Here is a 27968-nt window from a genome sequence, read left to right as displayed (position 1 = left end):
ATGTCTGTCCTCAGCAGCTCCATAAAATGTTGACCGAGTTCAGATTTCATTAACATTTCTGTCTACATACTACAGAGAATACATACATTAATCAATTATAATATTTACATAGGGCTTTGCTTGTCACATACTAATAGTCAACAAATTTCAAAAGAAAAAAAATTAGAGACCATTAAAAAAGGCTTTCCAACCTTGCACCATGTGTTGAAAAAAAATGGCGGCCGCAAGCGGAGGGCACTTTTTGGTGTATGCACTTAAGACACCTAAAAAAAAAAACCTAGACCCGAAGTACCCCTTTATTTTCTGACCATAACATTGAACACTGATCGTGGGCACATGAATGCGCAAGAAGGCTGTCAAACAATGTCAAACGATGCATGTTATTTAAATAAAAGTTTGACGTTTACATAACAGAACACAACATTTTGTGGCCAGAAACGTACAACATTAAAGCATAGGAGTGTTAGGTCTAGGTTTTTTTTAAAGATATCTATGAAATACACAACAGTTAATCCAAACAAAATTTCTGTCTCCGATTGTGTCCAAAAAGTTTCATTAACGTTAATTGAGCTCGTAAAATACTTGAAATATTCAACCTCTTGTTTCTTAAGCAATTTTTCTAGTGCCAACAAAGTTTCTGGTAATCGTTTCTACCTGTATGACACTGGTCCCTAAAATGAGCATAATTTTATAAAAAAAAAAAAAATTAGCACAAAAATAAAATTAAAATAACTTTGATACAAAGGCACAAACCCCACTCTGTCAGGTTTTCAAAACGTATCCGTTATCAGCGCACTTTTTTTTTTTTCACTAATTGAAACATAAATTAAAAATTTAAAGGACCTTTTTTTAAAATTAAGGCAGGCAAGTTGATACAAGTTAATTTCTGGAATATGCTGTTTAGAATGTTTGAAATTACTTTCTTTTATATATTAATGTACAATCTGTATGTTCATTACGTTCTGGGAATGCAATGATTTTGTTCATTATTTTTTTTAACTGATCCATTTATGAACCCTCGTATTTAGTACACAGACTTTGTCAAAAAATTAACCTCTTTTTTTGAGGGAGACAAGTGCATTTATTTGAGTAGTATTCGTGCATCAATGTACAAAAGGAAGACGTTTTAAATATAGGCTCAAATAATCGACCAAGTCCCACAAAAACTTTCAAAGAAAACAATCAACTTGTGCATTTTGCTCGTACCCCCTCCCCCCTGCAAACAGGACGCTGGGATATGCTGATGAATTCATGCTCTGGTTGGATAGATTTTGCATGACCTGTGACCTGCAATTCATCATGGCCACGACCCTGCAAGGTTTTTAACAGCCGTTAAGACTGACTGAGTCATCACACTTATTCCCATTCATAAATGCTTTTTGTCGTTGAAAAGCATAATAATGTAGGAAAATTTTAAAACTTATCTGTTCTGTAAATTTTCAATTCTCAAGCTCAAAGTGACAAACAAATCCTATACAACTGATTTTTAATTCACTGTTTTGAATTAAAATCAAGTGACTTTTTATTCTGACAGATCTCTTCCTGCTTTGGGTCAGAGGTCATTGTTTTGGGTCAAAGGTCAGTAATATAGACAAACTGGTTAGCACAAGCGTCAAGTATTTACATGATGCATGCAACTACTGTACAGTGTTGTAATGGCGTCATCACAATTCATCCCTTCTTAAGTCACAAGCTTTTCAAATAAATTTGTGATTATTCATCCTTTGTTACTTTTGACTTGCACATGTGATTTGACTTACGATGCCTTCTGTGCCTGACTGGATTGCAACTACATGTAGATGTATGCAACTGAATAATCGTAAAAGATAGAAAAGCTACTCTCCATAAAAAAAAGGTTAAATATAAAAGATGATGTCCCTTGCCAAGGCCTCGGTGTTTGATATATTCAGCCAGTTGCCAAGGAAACAGGGAAAGACTAGGATACTGAAAAGTGATTTTGGATTTAAGCTAAACTTTTCTAAATCCGTCAGGTGAAAGCAAACTTTTATGGGCATGGCTTCAGTATTTATTCAGTTTGGTAAAAGTGAAATCAGAGTGGACTAGGGCTAGGAGACAGTCTGATGCAATACAAATAAAGTGGTGGACTTGGGATGTTGTAAGATTACATGAGGATTTTGGAGGGAAAAGATGTTTGGATAGAAGGGATTTTTTTTTACTGCAAAGGAGTTTTTTCATCAAACGTCAGAAATCATAAATGTGGTTGAAAGTCTTTCCTTGGTTTATCAATGTGAATGAGAGGCAAAGGAAGATTCAGCACTGACAGTAACAGCAAGAGGATAATATACCTTGTTCTGGAAACTCGTTTTTTGGGCTGAAAAAAGTTCATAAATCGTCCAAAAAACAAACAGTGTGCATCATACCATTGGCACATTCTGTGCACTACAAAACAAAACAGAGATTAACCCCCCACAAAAAATAACAGTAGCTGGACTGTACAGTCATGAATCTATTTAAAAGACTACAAAATTTGTTGTTGAACTTTTGGGTACTTAGGTAACTTGGAGTTTAAGATTCTGTGATGAAGACAATACAGAGACGCACAAGTAAAACGCCAGACGTCTGACAATGCCTCCTGTTCTAGTTGGCTCACTTGTTGGTTCATTCTTGCTATTCAAGACTCGGGCCCTTCTGTCGTTCCAAATGGATACTTATGCGAACAGGCACTTTTTCCTTCATGACTGATGGACCGCAGTGCTCCACTAAAAAAAATCTCCACACGCTCTGATCAGCCTCATCAATAAGCTCCATTGTGATTTTAATAAGAAAAAACAAAAACAAAAAACGGATACCAAGACACATCCTTTCAAACTTCACCAAACTGTTCACTGCCTTGGCGGAAGCTAGTCGTGTGGCGTCAGACAAAATGTTCATGGACGAGCATAAAAAAATGTAAGATAATACACTATATACATTACAGGAGTGCACAGAACTTCCATTCCCGTTTCTTTTGTGTGGTCGTTCCTGAGACCTGAACAGGACTGCTACCCTTCCCTTGGCCTCCCGTGTCCTGTTGAAGTAAGGGAAAAACCCAGTTGGAGTGAAGCCGTGTCCAAATTGCTTGGCTATGGCTGCCAATTACACGTGTCTATGGAAGCAGCTGCAGCCACTTCCCATAGACTAGTGTGTTATTCCTAGCCGCAGCCATGTAATTTGGACACGGCCGGTATAGAAATGTTAGAAACGGCTCTCCAAAGTGACAATGATGCCTACCTCCTCTGCTTATAAACATCATCATCATCATCATCAGCGTTTAGAGTCCATTTGTCCCACTTTGTGGGGTTGGACATTTCATTTCCTTAATGGCTGCTCTCCAAGCTTTCCTGTCTGTGGGGTCCATGTGAGCGATACCAGATGTTTTGGCATCTTCTTCTACAGTTTCCCTCCAGGTTTTTCTGGGTCTCCCACGAGGCCTTCTTCCGGTGACTCGAAAATTTAAAGCTCTCTGGAGCCAGTGTGTTGCCTCTCTCCTAGCCACATGTCCATACCATCTAAGCCTGTTAATCCTCATAACCTCTGCTACCCCCATCATGTTTTTGCCCACCATTAGCACATCAAAACACGAGAACATTGTACATGTGTTGAGTCATACCCACTGTCCTATCAAAAGAATGAAGATTATCTTTTACACAAACATTCTGAAGGAAATGCAAGGCATTCTGGGTATGTAGCTTACAGTTTGTGATTAGTGCATATTTACTTTTAATAAATAAGAGATGACACAGCTCACTGGTTTCAATCGAATCCAGCCTATCAGGGCTCAAAGAAATTAGCCATTGGATAGGGTGGTGGGTACCAGTGAATATGTACATGTAAATATTGGAACCTACCTAAGAATGCAAAGATGTTGACCACTTACTAATTTTCTGTCCATTTTCGCCTTGATATCCCTCGCTAGGGTTACAAAAGCCTGGAAGTAAACCACAGAAATGAGATTTAAATATTGTTGGAAAAGATAAAAAGGGTCAGTCTTTGGTCAAAAACTAAACTCTTTTCACAATGCACAACTTTTCGTTCTATTGTTCTTATTTTTCCAGCAAACTCATGGTTTTCGTGAAAATCAAAATCTCAATCAGTTATTGATATACTGCTTGGTCTCCCTACAAGAACAAACTCCAGTACAAGTGTATCCCATCATTTCCATACGATAATGAATTATGAAATTATTTTTAGTGTGACAGTAATTTCAGTATTTTAACTGGAAATTTAATTAAATGACTCTACAACAGGGCCATTCCATAAAACCCAACGTACGTCCAACCACGCGATGTACATGTACAAGGTCGTTAAGGTGGTGGTATCTTAGTTTGGTCTGTAATTGTTTCCCACTCATTAGATGTCACATTATTAGTGATGTATCACATTCACTTTTACAACAGCAACTCATAAGTGTCTGACATGTATGTCCAAATTTACGGAAATTGCCCAACAACCAAGTTGGAAAGTCTCTACAGGCAAAGACGAGGAAGGAAATGAGCGTTTGGAAATGTGTAGGGAATTACCCCTAGAGATCTACCACTAGAGAAACCCTTGCACAATCAAGAAGAAGTCCAAACGAAAGTGACTAACCTAGAATAAAAAAACTGTTTTAAAATATCGGTTCACTTCATTTAATAAAAATAACATAGGGATAAAGCACAACGTTTTTTAATTACTTCAAAAGAATTTACCTCTTCTACATTGATGCTAGCCTTGGCACTCGTCTCCATGAACTTGATTCCGTATTCTATTGCGAGCTGAGGAGATAAACAAGAATAGAATAGAATTGAATTGCACTGGTTTATTGCTTACAATAGAAGGTCATTGCGGCAATCTGCCGAATTAAGACCTACTTCACGTAAAAAGATTATTAATGTTACAAAACTTACAACTAAAAACTTAAAGATCTTAAAAAAAATTAAAATACTGAAAAACTGTGACAAAACCAGTACTGGCAACAGGAAAACAAACAGATTGTCATTCTGGCGCACAGAGTATGTCACAAACAGAGACAGAGATATAGAACCCTGAACTGACAGAACATACAAACTGTTGACCATACAGACACACAGAGAGTCTGGTCAGACTATCTATTATTACCTGTTCTCCCTTGTCCTTTGTGACCACCCTTCTGTCATCCATGTCACATTTGTTCCCCAGGATCATCTTTTCTACGTCGGATGAGGCATGCTACAGAGGATAAAAGTAACACAACATACACTTCAGGATATAGAGCCAACAAAACAAAAGCTCTTTTTTGTCTTTTGAAACTCATCACCGTTTGTTGTTTAAGGGGTAATTTTTTTAAGTTTACATGGCATGGCTTCTGACTAGCGCCCCTTGAACAAAGACACTGACAAAATAGGCAACCGCCAACATACATGTAAGGCTTGATAGCTCAGTTGGTAGAGCACTGGAACGGCAATCTGGAGGTTGCAGGTTCAAGCCCTGCTCTAGTCAGTTTCTTAGTTCAACTATTAAAAATGGATGTGGTCTATTGAAAATAAATATATTTTTGAATGAAATGTTTGGAAATGATCCTTTTGTAAGGTTTTTTTTTGACAAAAAAAATGGATTTCATGGAAACAAGCAATTGAAAATAATGAGCGCAGTGTTCTCAATGGACGTACCTCTTCAATATTCCTGATCCAATTCCTGATGTTCTCAAAAGACTTCATGTTTGTGATGTCGTAAACCAACATGATCCCCTGAAGAAGAAAAAAAGTGAAAATTATAAAACGGCATCTTAGCACAATCAATTTGAACTACCACACGGAGTTCAGTTGGTATAAACTGAAGGTTTCATGGAGAAGTCTGCAATAAGAGTAAGTAAGCTATAAGAGCAGGTTTATGGTTAGACATTGCACAAATCTCTTCTGGGAGTTTGTGAGGCTCTGAATAAAAATGTAAGAAACTCAACATTTTTGGACGGTATTCTCTGCCCGTCGTTGGAAGACTGATGGATTCCAATGGTAACCTAACCCTAAGGTTTGCTGTAGAACTGTGTGACAAGCAATCTGTTATTATGAGTTTGTGTGGTTTAGAAAATAAAAATGCTACCTGCCGTCGGTCTCCTGACGACGGCAGAGCTTACCCTAATGTCTGAAATGTTTAATTTCCACTGGTTCTTCACAAAACCAAACCAACTCACAAAAGAGATTTCTTGTCACTTAGCACAAGTACAACTCAATCTCATTTCTGCAATCTCTTACCATTGCCCCCCTGTAGTAGGCAGTGGTGATGGTTCGGAACCGCTCCTGGCCAGCTGTGTCCCTGTAGAAAATGTAAAAAATCAAAACATATCGTCATCTAAGACTTAAAGGTTTGCATGGTGGACATGATCAATGAATGGGAGGTTTGCGGTAACACCATGTGAATGATATCTATTAGTGAGTTGTGTGGTTCTGAGAAGAACCAGTTGGTTTAACTCGACATTTTGAACAGTATGCTCTGCTCGTCATCAGGAGACTATCGGTTATCCAAAATTGTAGAAGTCACTGATTTGTAACAAGAACCATCAGAACAACAAGAAAGTATGAAAAGGGAGAAAGTGAGCATGGGTTTAGAGTATTATTGTCTGCATTTTTATGAAGTTTATGTCTTACGAGGCTAAAACTAGCCACTGATGTGCAGTGTTCTTAATTATTCAGGAGTCCATGCATATATATGTACAATCCAAACTATTATTAATTTACATGGCCCTCCATGTCTCATTTGTTCCAGTAGAAATAATGTGCCACTGGTGCATAGCACAGCATTAGATTAAAGTTAACCGCTCCAAGAAGTTCTTACAAAGATGCTGCATGAGAAAAAGTGTAAACTCCACTGCCGTTTGCATTACCCTTGAACATACAAGTATTACTTTTTTTGAGAGAGAGAGAGACCATTTTATATATATTTTGCCTACAGATCAGATAAGTAAAACTTGACCTTTTACTTCAATTAGCGCTTAGACTTTTTCAAGAACGTCAACCGGTTTTATTGTTGATGAACAAGGAAGTTCACAACATATGCATTCTAAAAAGAGCCACTCACCATATCTGTAGCTTGATTTTCTTGCCATCTAAATCTATTGTTCTGATTTTGAAATCTATACCTGTAGTAAAAGAAACAAAGGTACAAAACCATGAAAAGAAGACAAGCGACTGAAACAACTGACAGTTGTATTTGGGAAGAGGGTAGAATTGGGGCTAAAATACAATGATGGACGTTATTCAAGTATGAAGAACAGCTGGGATTATGACCTACATTTATTTTATAGTAAGAATTTGTTAGGCACTGCCCATTTACATGTAATAAGATGTGAAGGTTTGCATGGTATAGACTGCAATAAAACACATTTTAAGGCTGTACCATAAATTTAATGCAGATGAGTCTGCCATATCTACAAAAAAGTTCCTGCATTTCTGCGAGTCATGTTACATTTGCCAGCCACACATTTGAGATGTTTAGGAAGTACAGGATTTTGTGACTGTCATGTATATTCAGGCTTTCCGCAAAATACGGTAGATCAAACGTAGGGAAGTAAAAGAGGGCATGTTATTAGCTTCATTCCACTGATTCTTATGCTGACAATAGAAATTAAGAATCAGTTATGATTCTTATGTTATATTAAGAATCAGTTATGATTCTTATGTTATATTAAGAATCAGTTATGATTCTTATGTTATGACTCTTATGCAGGCATAAGAATCATACAATGTTTATATTCTTAGTTTAATATTTTATGATTCTTATGTTATGACTCAGTCGCATGTATTACTTCAAATCAAGGGCAGACCATGGGCAGACAGAGTAAACACGTCACTTTGTGGGTTTCATTTAAATGTTTTGGAAAATTTGTACTTTTTTTTGTAGATGGATTCAGAATGTAGCCTATATTGTTTAATTTAAATGTGTACTAGTGTAATAATAAGTATACATGTATATCACATTAAAAAATGGGCACTATTTTGGGAGAAGAAAGACACAGATAGGCCTAAATTTTGCCCCTTTCTCCTTTCCCATAGTTGAGCAAAAAAGGCCGTTCTATACTGACATGTCTGTCTGTCACATGCTGGATAACTAGCCTCATCATCATCATCAAGACATCATGATCATGCTGAACTGCCCTAATAATACAATTTAAATACAAAATGTATTCAATTTCAAGACAAGTATATTATTGCCGGTGCAACTATAGAATGCAGGGCCACTTTACTCTACATCCGCGCCTCCGTACGGCTGCGTGGAGGCGTGGAGCCGCAGTCGACCTACCTCCGAAAATCGATCGTGGAGTCGTGGAGCCGCAGTCGATATCTCCGAGAATTGCACCCTCTATCGGTGCGCGTCTCTGCGACTCCGCCACTCCAGTGCCCCGCGTCTCCGCGACTCCACGACTCCGCGCCTCCGCCACTCCGATCCGTACCGTGCCCCCAACACATTTACAAGCACGCCCTCCCTTCCGATCCTTCATGAGAAGCTAAGAAGGAAAGTGCATTCGCTGTACTTAGCACTTTTTGCAGGTTTGCATAGTATTACTCCTATCCATCCACGCCTAGCGCCTCCAAGCAAAATAAAAAACCTTGCTCCGGCGTGGCCCTGCATTCTATAGTTGCTCCTTATTGCCTGGTCGAATTGAAAACTGTTCAGCATGACTAACCACTTATGATCTACGTGTATTGACACAGTAATGTACTACTACATGATATAGTGTGGAGCAATATTGCCCGTCGCGCACTGCACTGAGTTATAAACTGTTGAGTGCTAGTGCTATGGCTATGGACATGATGCCCGAGTGAGTGATCAACGCAGCACCTGCGCTACACTGGCCGCAGACTCGCAGTTCTGATCAACGTAATTTCACTACAGTTTCGACAGATCGATTTATCCTTACCTATCGTAGAAATAAACGTTGAGTTAAAGGCATCTTCCGAAAATCTGAAGAGTACACAGGTTTTCCCGACACCAGAATCACCAATTAAAAGTAGCTTGAAGAGGAAATCGTAGGTTTTCGCCATGTTTTCACTACATCGTAAATTACACTTAATCCCTGGTACCCACTCTACGTACACCCTCTTCCTCCCGTCCTATATTTTTGTGCACAGCTAGCATAACGGCCGTCTAATCCCCGCCTCGTTTTTGTCACGTTGCAAATAACATTACGTACAAACACTGGACCGCGCAGCGGCTGGATACCAGCTAACAATCTGGGAAACACCCTTATTTGAATATTGTAACTTCCGCTTACGTCATCCCTGTACCGGTGCGGTGTCACTTGTCAAGTATCTCGTTGCTAGTCGTTTTAGAAATGACGAGATCGTAAAATAGTGAAATAATTAAGGTATTACTTTAAACAGGCTCTATCCCCAGGACTATTTTGTTTTCCTGTTTCTCATTTGTGTGTGGGTACTTGTAGGCCTAAAATATGGCACACTGTGGTATTTTCGTAGGCCCCGAATTTTTCGTAGGCCATAGGCACATCGCCTACATTTGTATACATATAGCCTACAACACAAGTCGCGCCGCTGCTCAGGTATAAAATTTAGTTGTTTTTCCTGCTGCTAATTGTCAATTTGTATGTTGTATTTTAACTTTAAAAAAATGCAATTCCTTGAACAGGCTTAGTATTTTAAGTTGCTTTTTCGCCTGTAAACCAGGGGAGGTACTGTGATCCTATAAAAAGGGTGCATACAATCATGTTCCCCGATACCAGAGCTCCATGCCCTGATACCGATGTTCCCTAACCCTCAACCCTAACCCTACTATCCTAAGGATTTCGGGGAACATCGGTATTGGGGAACATACATGTTGGGGAATATCGGGTAGACCCCTACAAAAATGTAGGAAATAATGCAGAACAAAATAGTTCATGCTAAAACCCTTTTCCCTCTCCCTTGAGCTAAATCAGCCCAGCGCTGTCCCCTTTCTCCAACACGGATTCTTAAAAGTAAAGAGGGAAAAGGAAGAACACACAGAGCGTAAAATGAGGTGTATTCCCCCTCCCACCCCCTCCCGTCGAATTTGCAAAGCCAGCTGGTGGTAAGTCCCTTCCAATGTTGTATCACCCCCCCCCCCCACCCACTTTGATAGGGCCGTTATATTGGAACACAATGATAATTATGTGACTTTGGTGTAACGCAATGGGTTTGATAGTATTAGAATAACAATATAAAGTTATTTTTGCACTTCTCCATGCGAATTGTGAGAGCGGGTATATTATGAGGGGCACATGAGCTGGGAGCGGGCGGGGTCCTGTCCCCCATCCCTCCCACTACCAGTTACGCCACTGCAGCTTCGTCACCGTGGAGTTTGACCTGCGAGTGTTGCACAAGCAGAGGTGCTAGCTAGGCACCCTGCTTTAATTCATCCATGCTTCATCTATATCGAGTATGTTTTCCCCTTTAATTCAAATCAAATGGTAGGTAAACATATAACACTTCAAAGTTTTCTTTACAACTTATAGCATCGATAAGAATCGTGACTTTACAACCTCACAGTCTTCTGTCCGATTGTCTCCGTTTCGACCTTTAATATTGCGTGTCAAAACAGCTATAGGAGCCCTAACAAACGGGGGGGGGGGCGTGTCGTTTGAAGATGGGGTGGGGGATAACGGACTGATAAATAACCGGGAGCAAACAAAAATATAATAATAAATGTTGAGATAAAAAATATAAAACTTTCGATACTGTATATAGTTTAAAGGCGATGTGCTATTTTAGATGTAGGCCATGTGTCTTTTTGTTGTTGTGAAGCTAAGGGCGTAAATTTGTTTTGTGTAATTTTTGCATCTTTAGCTTACCGTGAGTATACAATTAGTACATGTAAACTGTTTACACTGGAGTAATATTGGAGGTGTGTGGTTTTGTTCAACAGGGATATACCAACTTTCCATATCAGAATTGCCCACACTCAATTCAGCTGCGGAGGCCGCCATGTTCTTCATGCAATACGTTCAGCTGACGAGCTGTCGACCAATCAGCAACTTTCGTTTCACGAAGATAATTGCATCACAATTTCTAAAGTCGGCTCCGATTGGTTGATGCCAGGGGTCGCATGGAATTTGCAGGCACAAGAGCATATTATAACGTTTATGCGCCTATCAAATGTCCCCCCCCCCCCAGGCTCTACCCCAGGTTCGACGTCGGGATTTGGTCACGTTTTTCATGCCCCAGGGTGGGGATTTTGGTCACTCAAATTACAATGTTAACATTGGCGTACTAATGGAAAGGCAATCACTATTGCGCCCCACGTATGTATGTCGGGGCATGGTCGGGGATTGTCACTTTAATTTTGCCCGAGGGGTGGGGATTTTGTCACTTCAAAAGTTGCAATCCCCACGTCTTGGGTGGGGCAGCCCGGGAGGGGAGGGGTGAGGGAAACAATTGATAGGCGCATTAGTGAGCGATCTTCTCCGGCGAACCGAACGACACTCTAGACTAGCCTATCGCGCGTGAATTTAAAAAAAAAAAACTATAACGGGACTCGTTGGCGATGCCGGGTGAGAGTTCGAACCTCAGAGACCTACGATTAAACCCTCTCATATCACTAGAAAATTGGATTATAACACACTTATAAATATATACATATAAACGATGGAAGTGATGTTGTAATTCCTATAAATTCGAACTTCCCTGGCATTCCAGCCAGAGTCTCACCTATGGTGGGCAAAAGTGAGCGACGAAAATCGTCTTCCGCAAATCGCAGCAAAATGCTGGTCTTACCAACGTCGCACTCGCCGACTAGTATCAGCTTTATATGCATGTCGTACACGGGCTTCTCCAAAAAGTTCGCCATCTTGTTGTACAGCAAGATACGCGTTCACGTGCGCATGCATGGGACAAAGTTTACGATCAGCAGTTTTCGTCGAAAGTCCAATCCTGATGACAAAGCCAACTTTATTAAAAGTAAACACTCACGGATACACAAACTCCTGTTCTATGGATCACATTTTTTATTGAATAAATCAGTGCTTCAAACATATATGTTCTTTAACAAGTACTGCAAAAGGTGAATTATGGAACCAAAGAAGAAACCACGAAGTTTGTTACTTAATGTGACAAGCATAATTGTTAATCAATCTTCTGTTCAATTAAAATAGAATGCAGCCTCACGACATGTCACGGAGGCCTACTGTTCTCGCGGAGAAATACAGAACTCGACTAATAACATAATGGTAGAATAAATCAAAAGCAAACTGAAAAACGCAATGGGGTGAAGTACAAGTGCACAATGTAAACAGTTCTTAGAAGTTTAAGATATTTTTAGAACTTGATGCACAGCTGTTTAAAATAGTGTGTTTTGTTTGTTTGTTTTGAGATGGAGTCTTTACCTACTGTTGAAATGAAGGAGGTAGAAAACGCGTCATCCGCGAATCTCGTCATGACGCAGGTTTTTCCGACGCCAGAATCTCCCGTAAGAAGTAACTTGAAGCGCCAGTCATAAGGGCCGGTTGATTTCGACGATTTCGCCATATTGACCGCACCAATCAAAGTACACAAAGTGCAAAGTTTGATACCACTTCGGTAATACACCAATACGCACTTTGACTTTTTTTTGTAAAGGATGAATTGTTGAGACCATAGTATGGCTTTAATACGATTTGGACTCTGTCGGGTGATCAGTCCACGCACGCCGTTGAGGGCGCATTTCGCTGATACACGATTCAAAATAATTGTGCCACCGAGAGGTTACATAACACGCCCACTCCTTTTTATTTAAGGCTTCAACTGCCTTTATGAGGGGAAAGTATTATTACTTTTACACGTATAGGATTCGGCAATGACCACTAAATGTTTTTAGGCTTCGGCAATAATTATTTGGTTGCGCGCACGGCTTTTTCGTATGGCCTAAGCACCGTGGACTCTACGCCGCCGATCTTGACTCAGGATGATATTTGTCATCCCCCAAGAAGCGAAAACGTCAACAGAATTTGAAAAGTTCGACTAAAATGTGTGTAATCCCATGCAAGGGCGTATATTCATACAGCGGGGCGGGTGTGGGCGGTGTGACACCCCCCCCCCCCCCCCCTTCCGATAAATTTTCTCATTTGGTATTTAGAGCCATGGCCCGGCATGGGCGGTTATAGAGCCACGAACCACCACGGCTATTGCTAGACGAGGGTCTGGGGCTGGTACTCCCCCATTAATAATTTGTGGAACCCCCCCCCCCCCATACTAGTTTCTCCCAGTCGGCACTTCCTATAGTCGGCAAATGAACTTCCTATACTATAGTCGGGCACAGCACATCAGTAAAGTAGCTACAAAGGGAAACCAGATGTTGGGTCTCATCCGTAGAAATCTGTACAGCTGTTCTCCCCTGGTAAAAGAAGCAGCCTACTAAACCCTTGTTCTCCCACGCTTGGAATATTGTGCTAGCATCTGGGACCCATCTCATAAAAACACTCATCTCAACTTGAGGCAGTCCAGCGCAGAGCCGCTAGATTTGTGACAAACCAATACACCAAGACCGATAGTGTTTCCTCCATGATTTCAAGGCTAAGTTGTAGACCTCTAGAGGAACGCAGAATGGTTGCACGCCTGTCTTTGCTATACAAATCCATACATCACAGAGCAGCAATAAAATTCTGACCATCTTCATCATACCTCAAGCACGACGGGTGTACAAACTCACACAACAGGATCAATATCCTTTATAAGACAACCCGCAAACAAGGACAGTCACAAGTACTCCTTCCTACCAAGAACTACTGCAGAATAGAACCTCCTCCCAGCATCTGTGAGAGAGGCCCCTTCACTTGATGCATTTAAGGACAATCTACTGAAACTAAACTTGTCAAGTATAAAAAGCAGAGCTTATTATTAGTGCCCCCAGTCACACACACCTGCAACCTATACATCCCATAACGGGAGATTGCTTGCAGTATTGGTCCAGATCCAGATCCAGACCACGAGCTTTACTTTTGGGGTTTTTTTGTTGGCAAAATCGTCTCCCTGCATGTATGTCGGTAAATTCGTAGTGTCGGTCGGCAACTAAGAGTAAGACGCAACAAAGAGCGCTACTAACGGTGAGTAAAAAAAACCACGAAACCCAAATGTTGGGACTATTGTTTTAGTGAAGTTCTGCATGTAGCACTTTTAAAATCTAGTATATAAAAGCCCAATTCATAAGCGTTCTTTTAGTACAAGAAACATTCAAATCACTCAGGTACTTTTCAAGTTATGGCATTTTAAACCCAACCACCGTTTTAAAGTTCTGTCCACGGATCACACAAAAGGTGACGTGCGTTCTTTCAGCAAAACGAAAGCAATTCACACACATCCTATGTGATTTGTTTTCGTTTTGCTAAATGAACACTTACCGTTTTGTGATCCGTGGACAGAACTTTAAAACGGTGGTTGTGTTTAAAAGTCCGTAACTTGAGTTATTTGAATGATTCTTGTACTAAAAGAGAGCTTATAAATTGAGCTTTCATATCCTAGATTTTGAAAGTGCTGCACTTAGAACTTTACTAAAACAATGGTCCTGACAATGTTTTTTGACTCACCCTGTATCCGATAGTGTCTACGATCATATCGGCTTTGAACAACGACACTAATAATCAGATGATGTCAAGCCCTCCCCCTTCAACCATCCAAAGAACAGATTCCTGGTACAAATTTGTGGTCACAACTCCCCCCCCCCTCATATCAAATTAGTCCCACTACCTCCCTGCTTAATTATGCATCACCATAGGCCTACTGCTAAGTTCTTGCTATATGCTAGCTTTTACGCGTGCGTGCATAAATTTGAATGTTTTATTAGCGTTCGTGCACGTCTATAGATTTTCGCATGATGACTCTTTATTTATTTCACAACCGTCTCGACCCTAAATTAAGATACGTTATAGTACAATTTTCACTAACTCTTACCGATAGTAGAGTTGAACTTTGTTTGTTCCGGTTCTGTAAATTTAAGCAAGAGACCCACTTTTCCCGTTTCTGCATCGCCGATGAGGATTATTTTTAAAAGATAGTCGTATGACTTCTCGTGCGCCACTTTTGCTTCAGCCATTTCGACAGTATTATGACGATAACACACTCGGTTGAAAATGGAATTTTCCAATGTATTATAATAAAAACACATGACATTGACTCAGTACAACAGTTCTTCAGACTGGTTCCCGTTCCCTCTATTATTGACAGATTCTGTGTGGGCGGAAATACTGATTTTGGTGGTGGGAACCAGTTCAAACATTCTTCCCTTTGTAATTCCTCTCTCTAGGTTATTGTACCCGGACCGGACGAGGAAAATACATGTCCCGGACATTGTGTTAGACTTGACTTGGTTGTGTCCAAGAATGTTCCATTTTCAACAAAGTTTCGTGTTGAAACAGTTATGTTTGGTGTTAACTGTTCATGCTCGTTTGTATACTCAAAAACGTATATATAATTATATACACAGCACATAGCAGTTTCAGAATGATGTATATAGTAACACGAACTTTAATATTGATACGCGGCATCATCGCTTGGTCTGAAATCGACTTGTATCATGACAGCGCTTTGATTTTCCATTCAGCATTTTCTTCCAATGCAACCGATTTATTCAAGTTGTTGCTTTTTGCAAAGACAAAATCAAAACATGGAATTTGAACATTTTATAATATAATTGGACCGGCTATTTTTAAGATGGACAAGGACACTTCTTGTCAAGTTTCATACAGGACGTACAAAGGCCTACGTGTTAATCCTGAAGTGAGCCTCAGTGACAAACATTGCAATGTCGTGTACTACGTGCTGAAGCTTGGTGGAGCAGACGTTATATTTTTGAACTTCCTTTTCCATTATGCGCTATGCATGCATTTTGTAGGATTATAGACTACAATGGGCCGCTAAAAGTCGATGGGAGCCCTGTCGTGCTTTGATGAGCATGATTCTAAAGGTGAATTTGAAAAGCCAGATGCTTTAATTTTAAGGGTTATTTACTCAAACTTTTGAGTCGCAGTTTTCTTTTAAGCCCTACCCCTAAAATTGAGCTTGAATCGCGTGCGCCCGGGCCGGCGGGCTAGAACTTCCTGGCTTCTACAACGATGGCCCAGAAAGGACCTTGCATTTGCGAGTACGTATTCACAACACTCAGTCGTGAACGTGACCGTGACCCCGAAATCCCGAAATCACAATTGGGAAAATCACAACATCGCAAAAGAAAAGCACTTTTGCAAAACAAAAAATATGTCAGGTAAACCACAGTGTCGAAATATAATTGTCTAATTCTTTCATATAATCACAAAAGATATGTCATTTCATTTGGAAAAAAATCTTAGCAGAGGCACCATTACTCACCAATCGTGTGAATGAAGGCACCGTTAAACGTATTGTCCGAGAAGCGCCAAATCACCGACGTCTTCCCGACTCCTGAGTCGCCGATGAACAAGAATTTATACAGGTGCTCGTATCCCCGCGTCGTGACGGCCAGGCTGGAAACACCGGGCTCCACGTACTCAGGCGGTGGGGATTGCGGAGCTGGACGTCGGGCGATCGCTGCCGCGGTGGCTGGCATGAGGTCCGTGTAGTACTGAGACGGCGTCCACTGCGGCATTGTGGCAAACGTGAAGTTTCATGAAAAAGAAAACTGTTGCGATGGAGCTCACACTCATTCAACACTTAGCTGTGTGGGTGGTGGTTGTTCTTGAGAGGTTAATTAGTTGTTCCTCCCAGTAAGTTAGCATGGGGTGGTGACGGGATGTTAAGGCGTTGCAGGCAGATTATCCATTCGCTTGTACATAGAGAAAGAAACTGATGGCCCGATGATTTCACACGCGAGCCATATTTTGTGTTGACTCTTCCCAATTACGTCTGAACATCGGAAAACTTGTTATAGATGACATAAACACGCTTTGACTCCATGATGAACGTCGAAACTCGGAGACGAATTAAAGAGCAGTGTGGTCGTTTCAAGTTTACTCTGTCGTTGAACAAAAATGGCGACAACTCACAGCCTTGCCCAGACTTTCCTTCAAGCACCAAGATGTAAACAAAGTGAGGTACAAGGACATTTTATCGTCCTGAAATCTGAAGGAACTGTAACAAACCTCAGCATTTGAATCTGGCACTCAGTGGGCTTGGTTCAAGTTGGACTGTAGCAGGAATCTATGATTTGTTAACAATAGCAGTTGCGGTTAGAGAAAACTTGGCGGATGCCGACAGTAATATAATTTCCGCGCATTCCTACAAATAGGAAATTTCGTATAAGTAACACCCATGCATGACCTGTTCACGGTGCATTCAGCATGAAAATGAAAGTCTGATTTGTTTTCATAGCAGTTGTGATTAATGCTGATGTCGGGCTTGGCAAGTATAGGCCCATATTTTAATAATGTATTTACTTTTTATTAGGCATAATCATTGCAAAAGGAAAATTGAAAATGAAGTTAATTTGAACTCACGGATTTCAAGTATTGGATGTTTAAAAAAAAAATCGGGTACATGGCCCTTAATGCACCGTCTCATCACTAGTTTGAGTTGGTCAAACACAATTTTGACGCTTTGAATCGTGTTATTCAAAAAAAACTTTGGGTTTGTTGTTTTTTTGATGAAAACGGAGGAAATCCAAGTTAGCGGCGTGTGTATCAACGTTGTCAAGTCATGAAAAACAAACCGTCTGGTTAGTAGGGCACTAATGATATTATACAAGTAGTAAATAAAATAAAATTGAAATAAACATCGCCTTGATTATTATTTCAACTTGTCGAAACGATAAAGAAAGTCGTTTACAAATAAAATTGTATTTTATAAACATTAAACAACGCTTCCGTACGGTATATGTCCTATTTCCTTTCTACAGGTTTAAAGTGAAGGTAGACCTAGGCCATATAAGACCAAAAAATACACATTGATAGCACTCGCAGCCTGCATGTTACAAATAGTTTTTGTTTCGCAAAAAAAGTAGCGATAATCGGTGGCCGCCGACTGAAAGGCCATCTATAGATGAACTGAGCGCGCTTGATCATTGACTCAGTGAAGAGCGAAACTACTTACAGTATAAAACTAGTGAGTTAGGAGGGGACGCACGTTTTACATTATTCACGCTGGCCACAAAACTCTCGTTTTTTAGGAGATATATTTTTTGTTGGTGATCGGCTTAGTAAAGCAAAAAAGAACATAGATAGGCCTAGATGTTCCCTTATTAAAAATAATCGTGGTAACAAGACGACTGTTATAGCGCCATAGCGCCACCACGTGTTGTTGCAAAACACTTTTTACACTGGCTCCACGGTCCTCTATGAAGTTAGTATGAACTTAGCGCGGGGACCAGCTGAAGCGAACGGCGATCACGTGACCTCTTCCTCTTTCCATTGGGATCTTACCAAACGATCACCATGCCTGTGAGTTCTCCTACAAAACTCCCCTATTTTCTATAACAAAGAATTTCTGCGGACTAGTAATGATATGATCGTATAAAATAAGAATCAAGGATCACATACATCATGTAAATTTTGGCTGGGATGCGGTATAAAATGGGCAAAACCGAGGTCAATTCCGTGGTAAATTGTAGTGCGTCACGCATGTTTACTTGCTGGCATGCCATCTTCGAAGCTTTCACCACGGCCACGCGGCGGGCATAAACTTAAAAACGTGTCGATTGTAAATTGCACTGTCTGTTAATATTCGCACTTGTATTTTTGCTGATGAAAATTGTCATTCTTTCACTTCATATTATTATAATAATCATGTTCATTTGTATGACAATGTATTTTGACATCTACCTGGGGCTGGGCTATTTTTGTCAAGACAGTCATGTCAGTTGGTGTTGCACAACACCTCGAAATTTATGTTTACCCACTCTTATTATACTGGCATATCAAAGGAGTTGTGCAATTTTTGTCGTGTTTTAAAAACTTTACTAGAACTAAGAGCTCATACACCAAAAGAGTTTCCAATCACAAAGAGCTCTTGTTAACAACTTGGATTGTACATTTTTGTAGGGATTTCTGTGGAACATCTAAATTAAATATGCCAGTATGTTAATTGTTATGGATTATAATTTATCTTTTTATACGAGAGTTCCTTGCTCTATGGAGAGACTACCAGCAGTCATATTGTGGTTTTTATTTTCTCTGCTTTCACTTAAGTTAATGATAGACCTATTTTTTTTTTTTAATCATTGCTTGTCATGCAAGTGGTGTTAAAAAAATTAATATTTTACAAAGTCTGTTTGACTTTTGTTTAAACTGGGCAACACAGCAACATTTTTTTTCAAACAGTTGTGGATAACTGGAACAGTTTTGCAGATACTTCTTTCACATGTCTCAGTTCTTGTTTGTTTTGTGACAATCCCCAAATTGGGAAGCATGAACCGTTCTCATAGTCACAAAGAATTAATTTGACTGATATATATTTTCCTTTCCATGAGAGAAAGAAACCCACTCAGCGGTTGAATGTACATGTAGTTTCTAACCACTGCCTCTCTTGTGTCATTTGTTTTTCTTCTCACAGCTCGCCAGAGATCTGATCAACCCTAGCCTCGAGACTGAGAAGCGCAGGCACAAGAAGAAGCGCTTGGTCCAGAGTCCAAACTCCTACTTCATGGACGTCAAGTGCCCAGGTATAACTTAGTTTCTGCCACCCTCCCTCTGTACAGTGTGTAAAAGCTTGTTCATACTTCACACGAAAGCAAAAGCGAAGTGAATGTCATGACATGTCATCAGCATTAAAGTTTCATTGTAATGTTCAGGCATGCAACTTTTCCTCGGATCAGCTGATTTCCTCTTTTTTTACTTCCCATGTGTGCCATTGAAAATAGAAAAACACTGTACAAAGTCTGGAGAAAAAAATTTGAATTTCCTCTTTTTTGGGGATTTCCCAGTTGCATGACTGAATGTTTGCTTTTAGGCCTACACCTTAACCCTAATCCTCCTCAATCCTCTGGAATCAACCAGGCGGTTTTGGAGGATTTTGGAGGATTGAGGCTGTATCCTATTTTAGTGCCAGTTGATCTTGGAGGATGCAAGGCATTAAACTATACTTTGTATTATTTATGCTTAGCCATGCATAAATTAAACTCCACTTATTTAATTGGTACTGTTTCAATGTATTAACTGTGATTGTTGGAGGATTTGCAAGGATTGAGGCAGTGGTCGACCCTCAAATTCAAGTAATAAATGATATTTGATTTTTTTACGTTGTCGCAATCAGAGTATTTTGAGGTATTGAGGATGGATCCTAGCCAGCGGGGCCTAATCGGTTAGGGTTAATAAACTGTGAACACCATTTTGTGTAGACCTTGAATGGGGCCCTGCAAAGGACCTATAATAACTGGTATTGCTTACCGATGAAATATAAGAAGGGAAGAGTATTTTTTTTTTAGGGTGGCATGCCCTTGTTGACCTTATTCCGCCTAGGCCCTTTTGGTTAGGATGCATCCTCAATCCTTCAGAATCTTCCAATTGCCACCATGTAAAAATTGAATACAGCCCCAATTCTTCAAAATCCAGAAGCAGTGCGGATGATATCCAGAAGCAGTGAACTTCAAATGTCAAAAATAATCCAGGCATAATTTATGCATGGCTAAGCATAAACAATACAAGGTATTGCTTAAGACCTTGACACAATGCGTCCTCCAAAATCAGCTGGCTCTAAAATGGCAATCAGCCTCAATCCTCCAAAATCCTCCAAAAACCGCCTGGTTGATTTTGAAGGATTGAGGACAGTTAGGGTTAATACCTCTTGGAGAGAATACTGGATGCAAATAAACAGCAGTTCATTGGAAAGTGTTTGTTTACATTTCAGGTTGCTACAAGATCACGACTGTGTTCAGCCATGCCCAGACTGTGGTTCTGTGTGTAGGATGTTCCACCGTGCTGTGCCAACCCACAGGTGGCAAGGCCAGGCTAACAGAAGGTAAGAACACAGCAGTGGTGGGCAGTATCATTGATGAGTTGGCAAAGAGTTCCGTATCTGGCTATCACTTTTGCTGCCAAACAACAAATTTCACCTCACTTTGTGTTTTTATTGAAGACAAATCCATTAGGCCAAAAAAAAAAAGTCTCCGGTTTCTGGTATGCGCGCGCGTCGCCGTAGCCATGCGCGTCGCCAAAATGAAAAAGTTTTTTTTTCAATAAAAGATGATGTCTCAAAACCGCCAAACTCACTGGTTTGACTGGAATTCTGCTGCTGCACAATTTTAACGTGTTTTTAGATGGGGTTATGATCGAGAATAAGCTTTATGTGGCCTCTCTGGACTCCCATATATTTGCAATAAGTTTAGTCGGGCACCATTTGCAGTCATCAGCTGACATTTGAAGCCAAAAAAAAAAAAAAAAAACAGGTAAAAAAAAAAAAAAAAAGCCGCGTCGCCGCACCACTTTTGGGGCAAGCTCCATACCAGAAACCGGAGACTTTTTTTTTTTGGCCTTAGCTAGGGAAAACTGAAATCATACGAGGAAAAGTTGGTTTTTAGGCCATATTTTGGGTACACATATTGTTCGGGCGTCCGATCGCGTAGCCAGCCATATTGAAGAGTTGGGAAGTGTGTGCGGTGCGCATGTGTGGTGGTGGCCGGATATTGGCACCTAGATCAGACCACAATGTAACTGGTATTTATTTGCCACAGAATTTACCTGCCTTGCTTTTGTAAAAATCAAGCCAAAAAGTATTCTTTAGGTACCCTGCAAAATGCAACAATATCCAACTCAACTCCAATGCGTACCCTGCTAAATGCAACAATATCCAACTCGACTCCAATGCGTACCCTGCTAAATGCAACAAACTGCAAAAGTGGATTCCGTTGCATTGTGCAGTGAATCCAGTGCACACCACAACATTGGCACCAAGTAGTTACCGTGCTTAATGCAACAAACTGCAACAGTGGATACTCATATCGCCTTGGCACTTTGAGTAGTTACCCTGCTAAATGCAACAAACTGCAACAGTGGATTCCGTTGCATTGTGCAATGAATCCAGTGCACACCACAACATTGGCACCAAGTAGTTACCGTGCTTAATGCAACAAACTGCAACAGTGGATACTCATATCGCCTTGGCACTTTGAGCAGTTACCCTGCTAAATGCAACAAGATGCAACAGAGCACGGGGACTTGAGTTTGCTGCCAAATGCAGCAACTTTGTACGGCTGGTGCAAACTGTTGCATTTAGAATGGTTAGGGTTAACCTAACCCTTCCAGACATGGGGTAATTTCTTTTACTATACCTCATATATATTCATGATCGAGAGCCGAACTTTCACTGGTCAATTCACCATCACGTGCCAGATGTTACTCTTGCTGTTTACCAAACGCGCGCGCGAGGATTCACGCACATTGTAAATACGCATGCGTAGTAGGCGACAGTCTACTACGCATGCGCTTTACAGAGCAATTGAGGAACTGTCGCACGGGTGCAGTACGCACGCGCGAACATCGCCCAGGAGATATGCATGGTTGCACGGTTCGCATAAATGTTAATTTCCAGAGCTCAATGATGCCGTACTGGAGAAAATGTATAGACCGTGTAAAGATGTCTCCTGTACAAAAGAAAGTTGTACACATTGCAAACAACTGTATTTACAACTGTAGTAACTGTATTATATTGCAAACGAACCGAACTAGTAATTGAAGTTGAGCAACAATATTCTTTTGGTGAGCTGTACAAGTTTCCCCGAATTTTGTTTTAGGTGCATCATAATAAAACAAAATTCGGCAACTGAATATGTATGAGGTATAGTAAAACAAATATAACATGGTTTATTTCGGGTGGACAGTCGATATTAGCTCCCCTCGGTATTGGAAGTTGACAAACTAGTTCCCTCGGCTTCGCCTCAGGAACTAGTTTGTCAACTTCCAATACCTTGGGGAGCGAATATCGACTGTCCACCCTCAAACCATGTTATGTTTGTATACTGGCAAAATTCAACAGCATATGGTAAACTCGACACCCAAACTGTTGGACTCTGATTATGGTGGTATGCCTAACCCCATGTAAAGCACAATCAGTTTACTAGTGCAGTACTCACTCCAACAGGTTCCAACAAAACATGTACATGTAGTTGGATTTTGAAGGGTTGGGATGGTTGTGGTTAATAGATCAGCCTATCCCACTGATGTCGTCATGAACTTAGTAACCAACACCGTAACCCGATATCTTACTGCTTTTGCAATTTCAACATGGAGTAATTTCTTCTGACAAAATGTTGTATCTTTTTTTCTTCCCATCTTCAGGCTGCTCTTTCAGAAGGAAGGCCCATTAAGCCATCTCATTTCCAGCTCGCTTGCCAGTGTTCATGTAAATAATGCCACACTGGTAAGCGGGGAGGGAAGATCACAGTATGAGCCCCCTTCTGACAAGCCTTAGCCTCACCGACCAGCACTGAACTGCACCTGACCGGCTTGAACCAGTCTGATCCAGTTTGTACCTGTACCAGAGAATCTTCAAATGTGCCAAGTGGGAAGAGTTCCTCAAAAACCACAAAGAAAGATAGCATTTTGTTTTGCTGCTTTTCCTTTAAACGCATCTGCAAAATTCATCGAATTGTCAATCAAGTGTTAGGATAGGGCTTGACCCCAGATAATCAGTGCTTAATTTCAAATAATAAAAGCTTTTTTCTTGGTTATTTAGAGCTGTATATCCTTAAAGCTCAAACCATGGCGACAAGCAGAGTACTTCCCAACAAAAGGAAGTTTTTAACCAAGAGTCGTCCAGTAATGTGAAATATTAACACTGCTGCACTGTTTTGTTTCGTGTCAGTCATGTAATAAAATACTGTGCATCTTTCCTCAACATTATCTTGTGATACTTGTGTTCATTGATGTCTTGAAAAATGTCCGGGTGTTAACAAGCGTGATTGTCTTTGGATCTTGTCACTGGACTAACAATTCCCACTTAAATAGTGGACAAAACACCATTGTCAGTCAACTTGCCTGCAACCCAAGGGAAAAAACGGAATGGAAGCCTTTCCATCATCCTTAAATTCTTTTCTGAACGGTTCCTCTCATAAAGATTTACATGTATTATTGGCAGATAACTTGAATTGAAGAGAAATACCGGGTGAGGCTTTAGCCGGACAATCCTTGTGGCCATTTATTTCTCGGGTGCACCACTAAGTGACGTATCGATGTGCACAAAGTCCATAGACGATGCGTCACTTTAAGTGCGACCGTCTTAATTACTCGCTATGTCTTGACTTAAAATCCCCCTTTTGGCAGTAAAAAAAACACGGATAAGGCCCAAAAATAAAAAAGTCTCCGGTTTCTGGTATGGAGCTTGTCCAAAAAGTGGTGCGGCGACGCGGCTTTTTTTTTTTTTTTACCCGACTTTTTTGCTTCAAATGTCGGCTGATGACTGCAAATGGTGCCCGACTAAACTTGGTGCAAATATATGGTAGTCCAGAGAGGCCACATAAAGCTTATTCTCGATCATAACCCCATCTAAAAACACGTTGAAATTGCGCAGCAGCAGAATTCCAGTCAAACCAGTGAGTTTGGCGGTTTTGAGACATCATCTTTCATTGAAAAAAAAACTTTTTCATTTTGTCGACGCGCATGGCTACGGCGACGCGCGCGCATACCAGAAACCGGAGACTTTTTTTTTTGGCCTAACTGAGATCAATTTATTATATTTCTGCAAAACTGCTTAAAAACAAATATATATAATTCTTACAACTTATTAGTATTTTTTTTATATATACATTTTTGCATATTGAAGCATTTAACATACAATTTTGACTTTATACAACATACTTTTACTAAAAATTAGTCACTGAGATAGTGAAGGTTCAATCTACGTTTCTGTTGGTTAGACCTCGTGCCACTTAAGCAAAAAACTTAGGCAAAGTGAAATGTATGAGATGTCTTTATACAAATCATATAGGTCAATCGGTATAACTCATAAATAAAAGATTCCATTTCATTTTACTCGCATCACACAAGGCATAGGTAAAATGCACTTGTTCCCTTTAGCTAACTTATCTACATGTATACCTTTCCCCAATGAGTTGCCACACTGATTTATAGGTATTCAAAAGGGATTGTACATAGTTTCGAACTTACGCATTTTTGAATAGAAATCCTCAAATAGAACGGGTCCTGTCGTATGATACAAGATACTTAGGTTTAAAATGGGATAGATTTGGAGCATATTCACTAAAAAAGGAACACTTGATCATAGACACATTTGTATTACATTCTTACACTCTAATCAAAAAGTTAAATTTACCAACATGTTTAACTGAGTTGTTTTTTACATAAATAAGTACAAACAGGTTTCAAGCGCCAAAATCTGATGTGACATTAAAGAAAACCAAGACCTGTTCACGCCATGTTCTTGGCCACCAAACGCAGGATGGAGCAAGCAATGAAGACCCAACATACCCAGAGAAAGAAGATGGTGAAGGCGATCATTCGCTTCCTGCCCCCTCCCACCTCCTCGGCTCCTCCCCCTTCATAATAGTCCTCGTGTTTCTCTTCATAGTTGTAATCATCCTGTCATGTGTGGAGAAATGAGCAAATATTGATGAGATAACTGCTGTTAAATGCCGACTAGAGAGCTCTAGTTGAGAAGAACTTGGTTGCAAGTGGGAACTATTGTATAGATCTCAGAGATTATGGAATGTTTCCACACGCTGTACCATGTAATAAATATATCTTTCCATCATGCACAATCATGTGTGCATTGATACGGTGCACTGTTTCTGCAGGCCTGACAACCTGGTAGTTGATGTGTGCTTTTCACTTGCTAGATCCTGATATCCCATTTACATGTATTTCAGTTGAAAATGTTAAGAATACCGAAGGAAAGCATGGAAGCATCACCGTACACTTGTGCCGACACCACCATCCGCCAGATAATCATGGGAAGTTTGGATAATTATTAAGGGACTGGGAATAAGGTCTTGTGTTCATGGGCGTCGCCAGGATTTTTTCTAGAGGGGGGCAAAAAAAATGTTGCCAAAAAATGCTTGTATTTCTCAACACATTCTCGATTTATCAGTTTTAGAGGGGGCAGGACATTTGGCCCCCCCCCCCCCACTCATTAAATTTACACCACTTTGTCTTCGCGCCTCTTTTTTTTTTTTTTCTTTTTTTTTCTTCCTTTTTTTTTTTGCTTTTCCGGGGGGGGGGGGGGCAAGTGCCCCCTTGCCCCCCCCCTCGCGACGCCCATGCTTGTGTTGCCCTCACGCGGAATCTAAAGAAAACAAGAACCTCTCAATGGATTTAATCTGGTTTTCTGACCCCATTGTCATTCGGACTTAAAAAATGGGGGCCGGGAAACGGTCTATCAATGGATTTTGTTACCTATAATTCAATCGGTCCCCGACAAGTGTAATCAAGCCGCCGTGGTGACAGAGGGCGCTCTGCTTTAAGTTAATCATATCATGGAGGTACGTACAGTCTTGGGAACTTTGGCACTCGCTCTCGAGACATTCTGACAATACCTCGAGACTTCTAAAATAGCGCGTGTGTACGCCTCGGAATTTCCCTGATCCGAGTGCTGGTGCCAGCCTGTTCCCAAGACATTTGATTCAGCGTGCTGCAAGCGCCCTCTACCGCCACAACGTCTTGACACCTTTGTGAGTCTTGTCAGGGATCGGGCCGGAGACTTGCACAAGGGCAAATCCGGTCTTGGTGCAAGTCCAGACAAATGCCTAAACAGCAGCCCTGGAGATGACCTACCGATGATCGGCGGATCCTCAGCAATCCAATCCCCTCTCTGTTTTTAGTGTTCGTGCCGTTTGTACGATGTGGTGAAAAACTATCATCCTCACGCGAGTTTGCTCCGCCATTGAGAAGAAATGCTGCCCTCTTGTGTTCATGGTTTGCACCATGTACATCCGTCAAGTCGAAGTCTGTGACATCGTTCTCAGTCTTGGAATGTAGAGGTAAGCCTGCAAACGACAAACTTTTTTTCAAAGGACTAGGGCCTAACGTTAACTTACATTGTTAATCATCATCATTACTTATTTATGCTAATAAATCCGTGAATGACTTCTTTTTCCTGTGGAATTTTCGATGACATTTTTACCGCCCCTGGCGTCAAAAAAATTGACAGATCGCAAATCTGCGCCAGATCGTAAATCTGCGTCCTCATCATTCCGTAAAGTTACTAGTTTACTGTTTGCACTTCACAAATTCTGTCGGGGAAAAAGAACGAAATTAGTTTCCAAATTTCGCAGGAATCGCAGCCTCTTTTGTCGTCTGTTAATACCACACCTTCCAAATATTTGTATAATATAACAGCGTCAGCTATTTCCCAAAGTGATAACTTAATCTGTGGAATACTTACCCAGCACTCGTGGAGCCAGAAAGCTGAAAATGAAGATGACGAAGCTACAAACTGCTAATTTGTCTAGCATTACGTCTCGCATGTTCAGTAAAAAATGTCGAGCGCTCAGAAACTTCACTACAGTCAGGTTAACCAGGAAGTCACGACAAGGCCTAAATCCATAGCTATCCGATTTTGCTAGTTGTCTGACGAGATTGAGTCCGCTTTTGAAAAATGGTGAAAGAACGAAGTTGCCTCAATGTGTGTGTCTTTGCGTGTTTCACAATAATGGCAGATTTGTTTTTAAAAATAAACGCGTGGTATACGCTTGACGTCCTTTGCGCATCGCGCGCGTTCAGTTGTACGCGCATCTACCAACTCAACTCTTCTCTTGAGGGGAGGAGCCTTAATTTGTTAAAGTGGGGGAGATTGGTATGATCTCGATACCATAAGCTTTAGTCCTTATTGTGATAGTGCAGTGAATGTTTATTATTTTATTCCATGCATGGAATGCGTTTCTTTGATTGAGAATATGTTATCCTTCGTATGTGGTACAAAATCTTCAAACGGCTTGGAAACTTCGGTCTTTGGCGAAGACTGGTTCTCAGTCCCTCCATACCAAAGTTCTCTGCCATGAGCGCAGGCACGTGGGATCATAACCAATGATATCCTGATCGAACACTTTCCATTTAATGTAATCCCACTCAGTCCAAGAGGGCGCTGTCTATGCTTTATGGCCATTTTATTTCTTTTACAGATTTTACTCCAATGTCACAATTTGAAATCTCCAATTTTAGC

At 40.6% G+C, this 27968-nt stretch overlaps 3 protein-coding genes across 5 annotated transcripts; 1 reads left to right on the top strand and 2 right to left on the bottom strand.

Annotated features, from left to right (window-relative positions):
• Positions 1-83: 83 nt before the first annotated feature.
• On the bottom strand, positions 84-16530 carry LOC119729699 (ras-related protein Rab-8A-like). Of its 2 annotated transcripts, none has more exons than XM_038202382.1 (8): positions 16260-16530; positions 7033-7093; positions 6210-6270; positions 5628-5705; positions 5098-5187; positions 4689-4754; positions 3878-3928; positions 84-3028 (listed from the first exon to the last, which is right to left on the bottom strand). In XM_038202382.1, the coding sequence occupies exons 1-8, from the start codon at positions 16513-16515 to the stop codon at positions 2933-2935; spliced, it is 759 nt and encodes a 252-aa protein (XP_038058310.1). In that variant the 5' UTR covers positions 16516-16530; the 3' UTR covers positions 84-2932. The 2 variants fall into 2 exon arrangements, with proteins under 2 accessions (XP_038058310.1, XP_038058311.1); XM_038202383.1 differs by lacking the exon at positions 16260-16530 and adding an exon at positions 8873-9045.
• Positions 16531-18173: 1643 nt separating this feature from the next.
• Positions 18174-23690, top strand: LOC119729697 (40S ribosomal protein S27-like). 2 transcript variants are annotated; one of them, XM_038202380.1, is made up of 4 exons: positions 18174-18301; positions 19413-19521; positions 20706-20816; positions 23132-23690. In XM_038202380.1, the coding sequence occupies exons 1-4, from the start codon at positions 18296-18298 to the stop codon at positions 23158-23160; spliced, it is 255 nt and encodes an 84-aa protein (XP_038058308.1). In that variant the 5' UTR covers positions 18174-18295; the 3' UTR covers positions 23161-23690. The 2 variants fall into 2 exon arrangements, with proteins under 2 accessions (XP_038058308.1, XP_038058307.1); XM_038202379.1 differs by lacking the exon at positions 18174-18301 and adding an exon at positions 18915-18935.
• Positions 23691-24594: 904 nt separating this feature from the next.
• LOC119729698 lies at positions 24595-27458 on the bottom strand. Its single transcript, XM_038202381.1, has 3 exons — positions 27192-27458; positions 26582-26793; positions 24595-25390 (listed from the first exon to the last, which is right to left on the bottom strand). The coding sequence occupies exons 1-3, from the start codon at positions 27271-27273 to the stop codon at positions 25220-25222; spliced, it is 465 nt and encodes a 154-aa protein (XP_038058309.1). The 5' UTR covers positions 27274-27458; the 3' UTR covers positions 24595-25219.
• Positions 27459-27968: the final 510 nt, after the last annotated feature.

Source organism: Patiria miniata, unplaced genomic scaffold (genome assembly GCF_015706575.1).
Source record: "Patiria miniata isolate m_02_andy unplaced genomic scaffold, ASM1570657v1 HiC_scaffold_21, whole genome shotgun sequence".
Lineage (NCBI taxonomy): Eukaryota > Metazoa > Echinodermata > Asteroidea > Valvatida > Asterinidae > Patiria > Patiria miniata.
The sequence above is the reverse complement of the archived record's forward strand: the minus strand, read 5'-3'. Positions and strand labels throughout refer to the sequence as shown.

Coding starts and splice junctions, on each gene's coding strand:
- LOC119729699 (XM_038202382.1), bottom strand. CDS start 16,515: ATGCCGCAGTGGACGCCGTCTCAGTACTACACGGACCTCATGCCAGCC. Junction 6,271..7,032: donor AAAATCAAGCTACAGATATG/GTGAGTGGCTCT, acceptor CATTTTCTACAG/GGACACAGCTGGCCAGGAGC. Junction 3,929..4,688: donor CTAGCATCAATGTAGAAGAG/GTAAATTCTTTT, acceptor GTTTACTTCCAG/GCTTTTGTAACCCTAGCGAG.
- LOC119729697 (XM_038202380.1), top strand. Junction 19,522..20,705: donor CATGGACGTCAAGTGCCCAG/GTATAACTTAGT, acceptor TTTACATTTCAG/GTTGCTACAAGATCACGACT. Junction 20,817..23,131: donor CAAGGCCAGGCTAACAGAAG/GTAAGAACACAG, acceptor TCCCATCTTCAG/GCTGCTCTTTCAGAAGGAAG.
- LOC119729698 (XM_038202381.1), bottom strand. CDS start 27,273: ATGCGAGACGTAATGCTAGACAAATTAGCAGTTTGTAGCTTCGTCATC. Junction 26,794..27,191: donor TCTGGCTCCACGAGTGCTGG/GTAAGTATTCCA, acceptor TGTCGTTTGCAG/GCTTACCTCTACATTCCAAG. Junction 25,391..26,581: donor TGAGGATCCGCCGATCATCG/GTAGGTCATCTC, acceptor CACACATGACAG/GATGATTACAACTATGAAGA.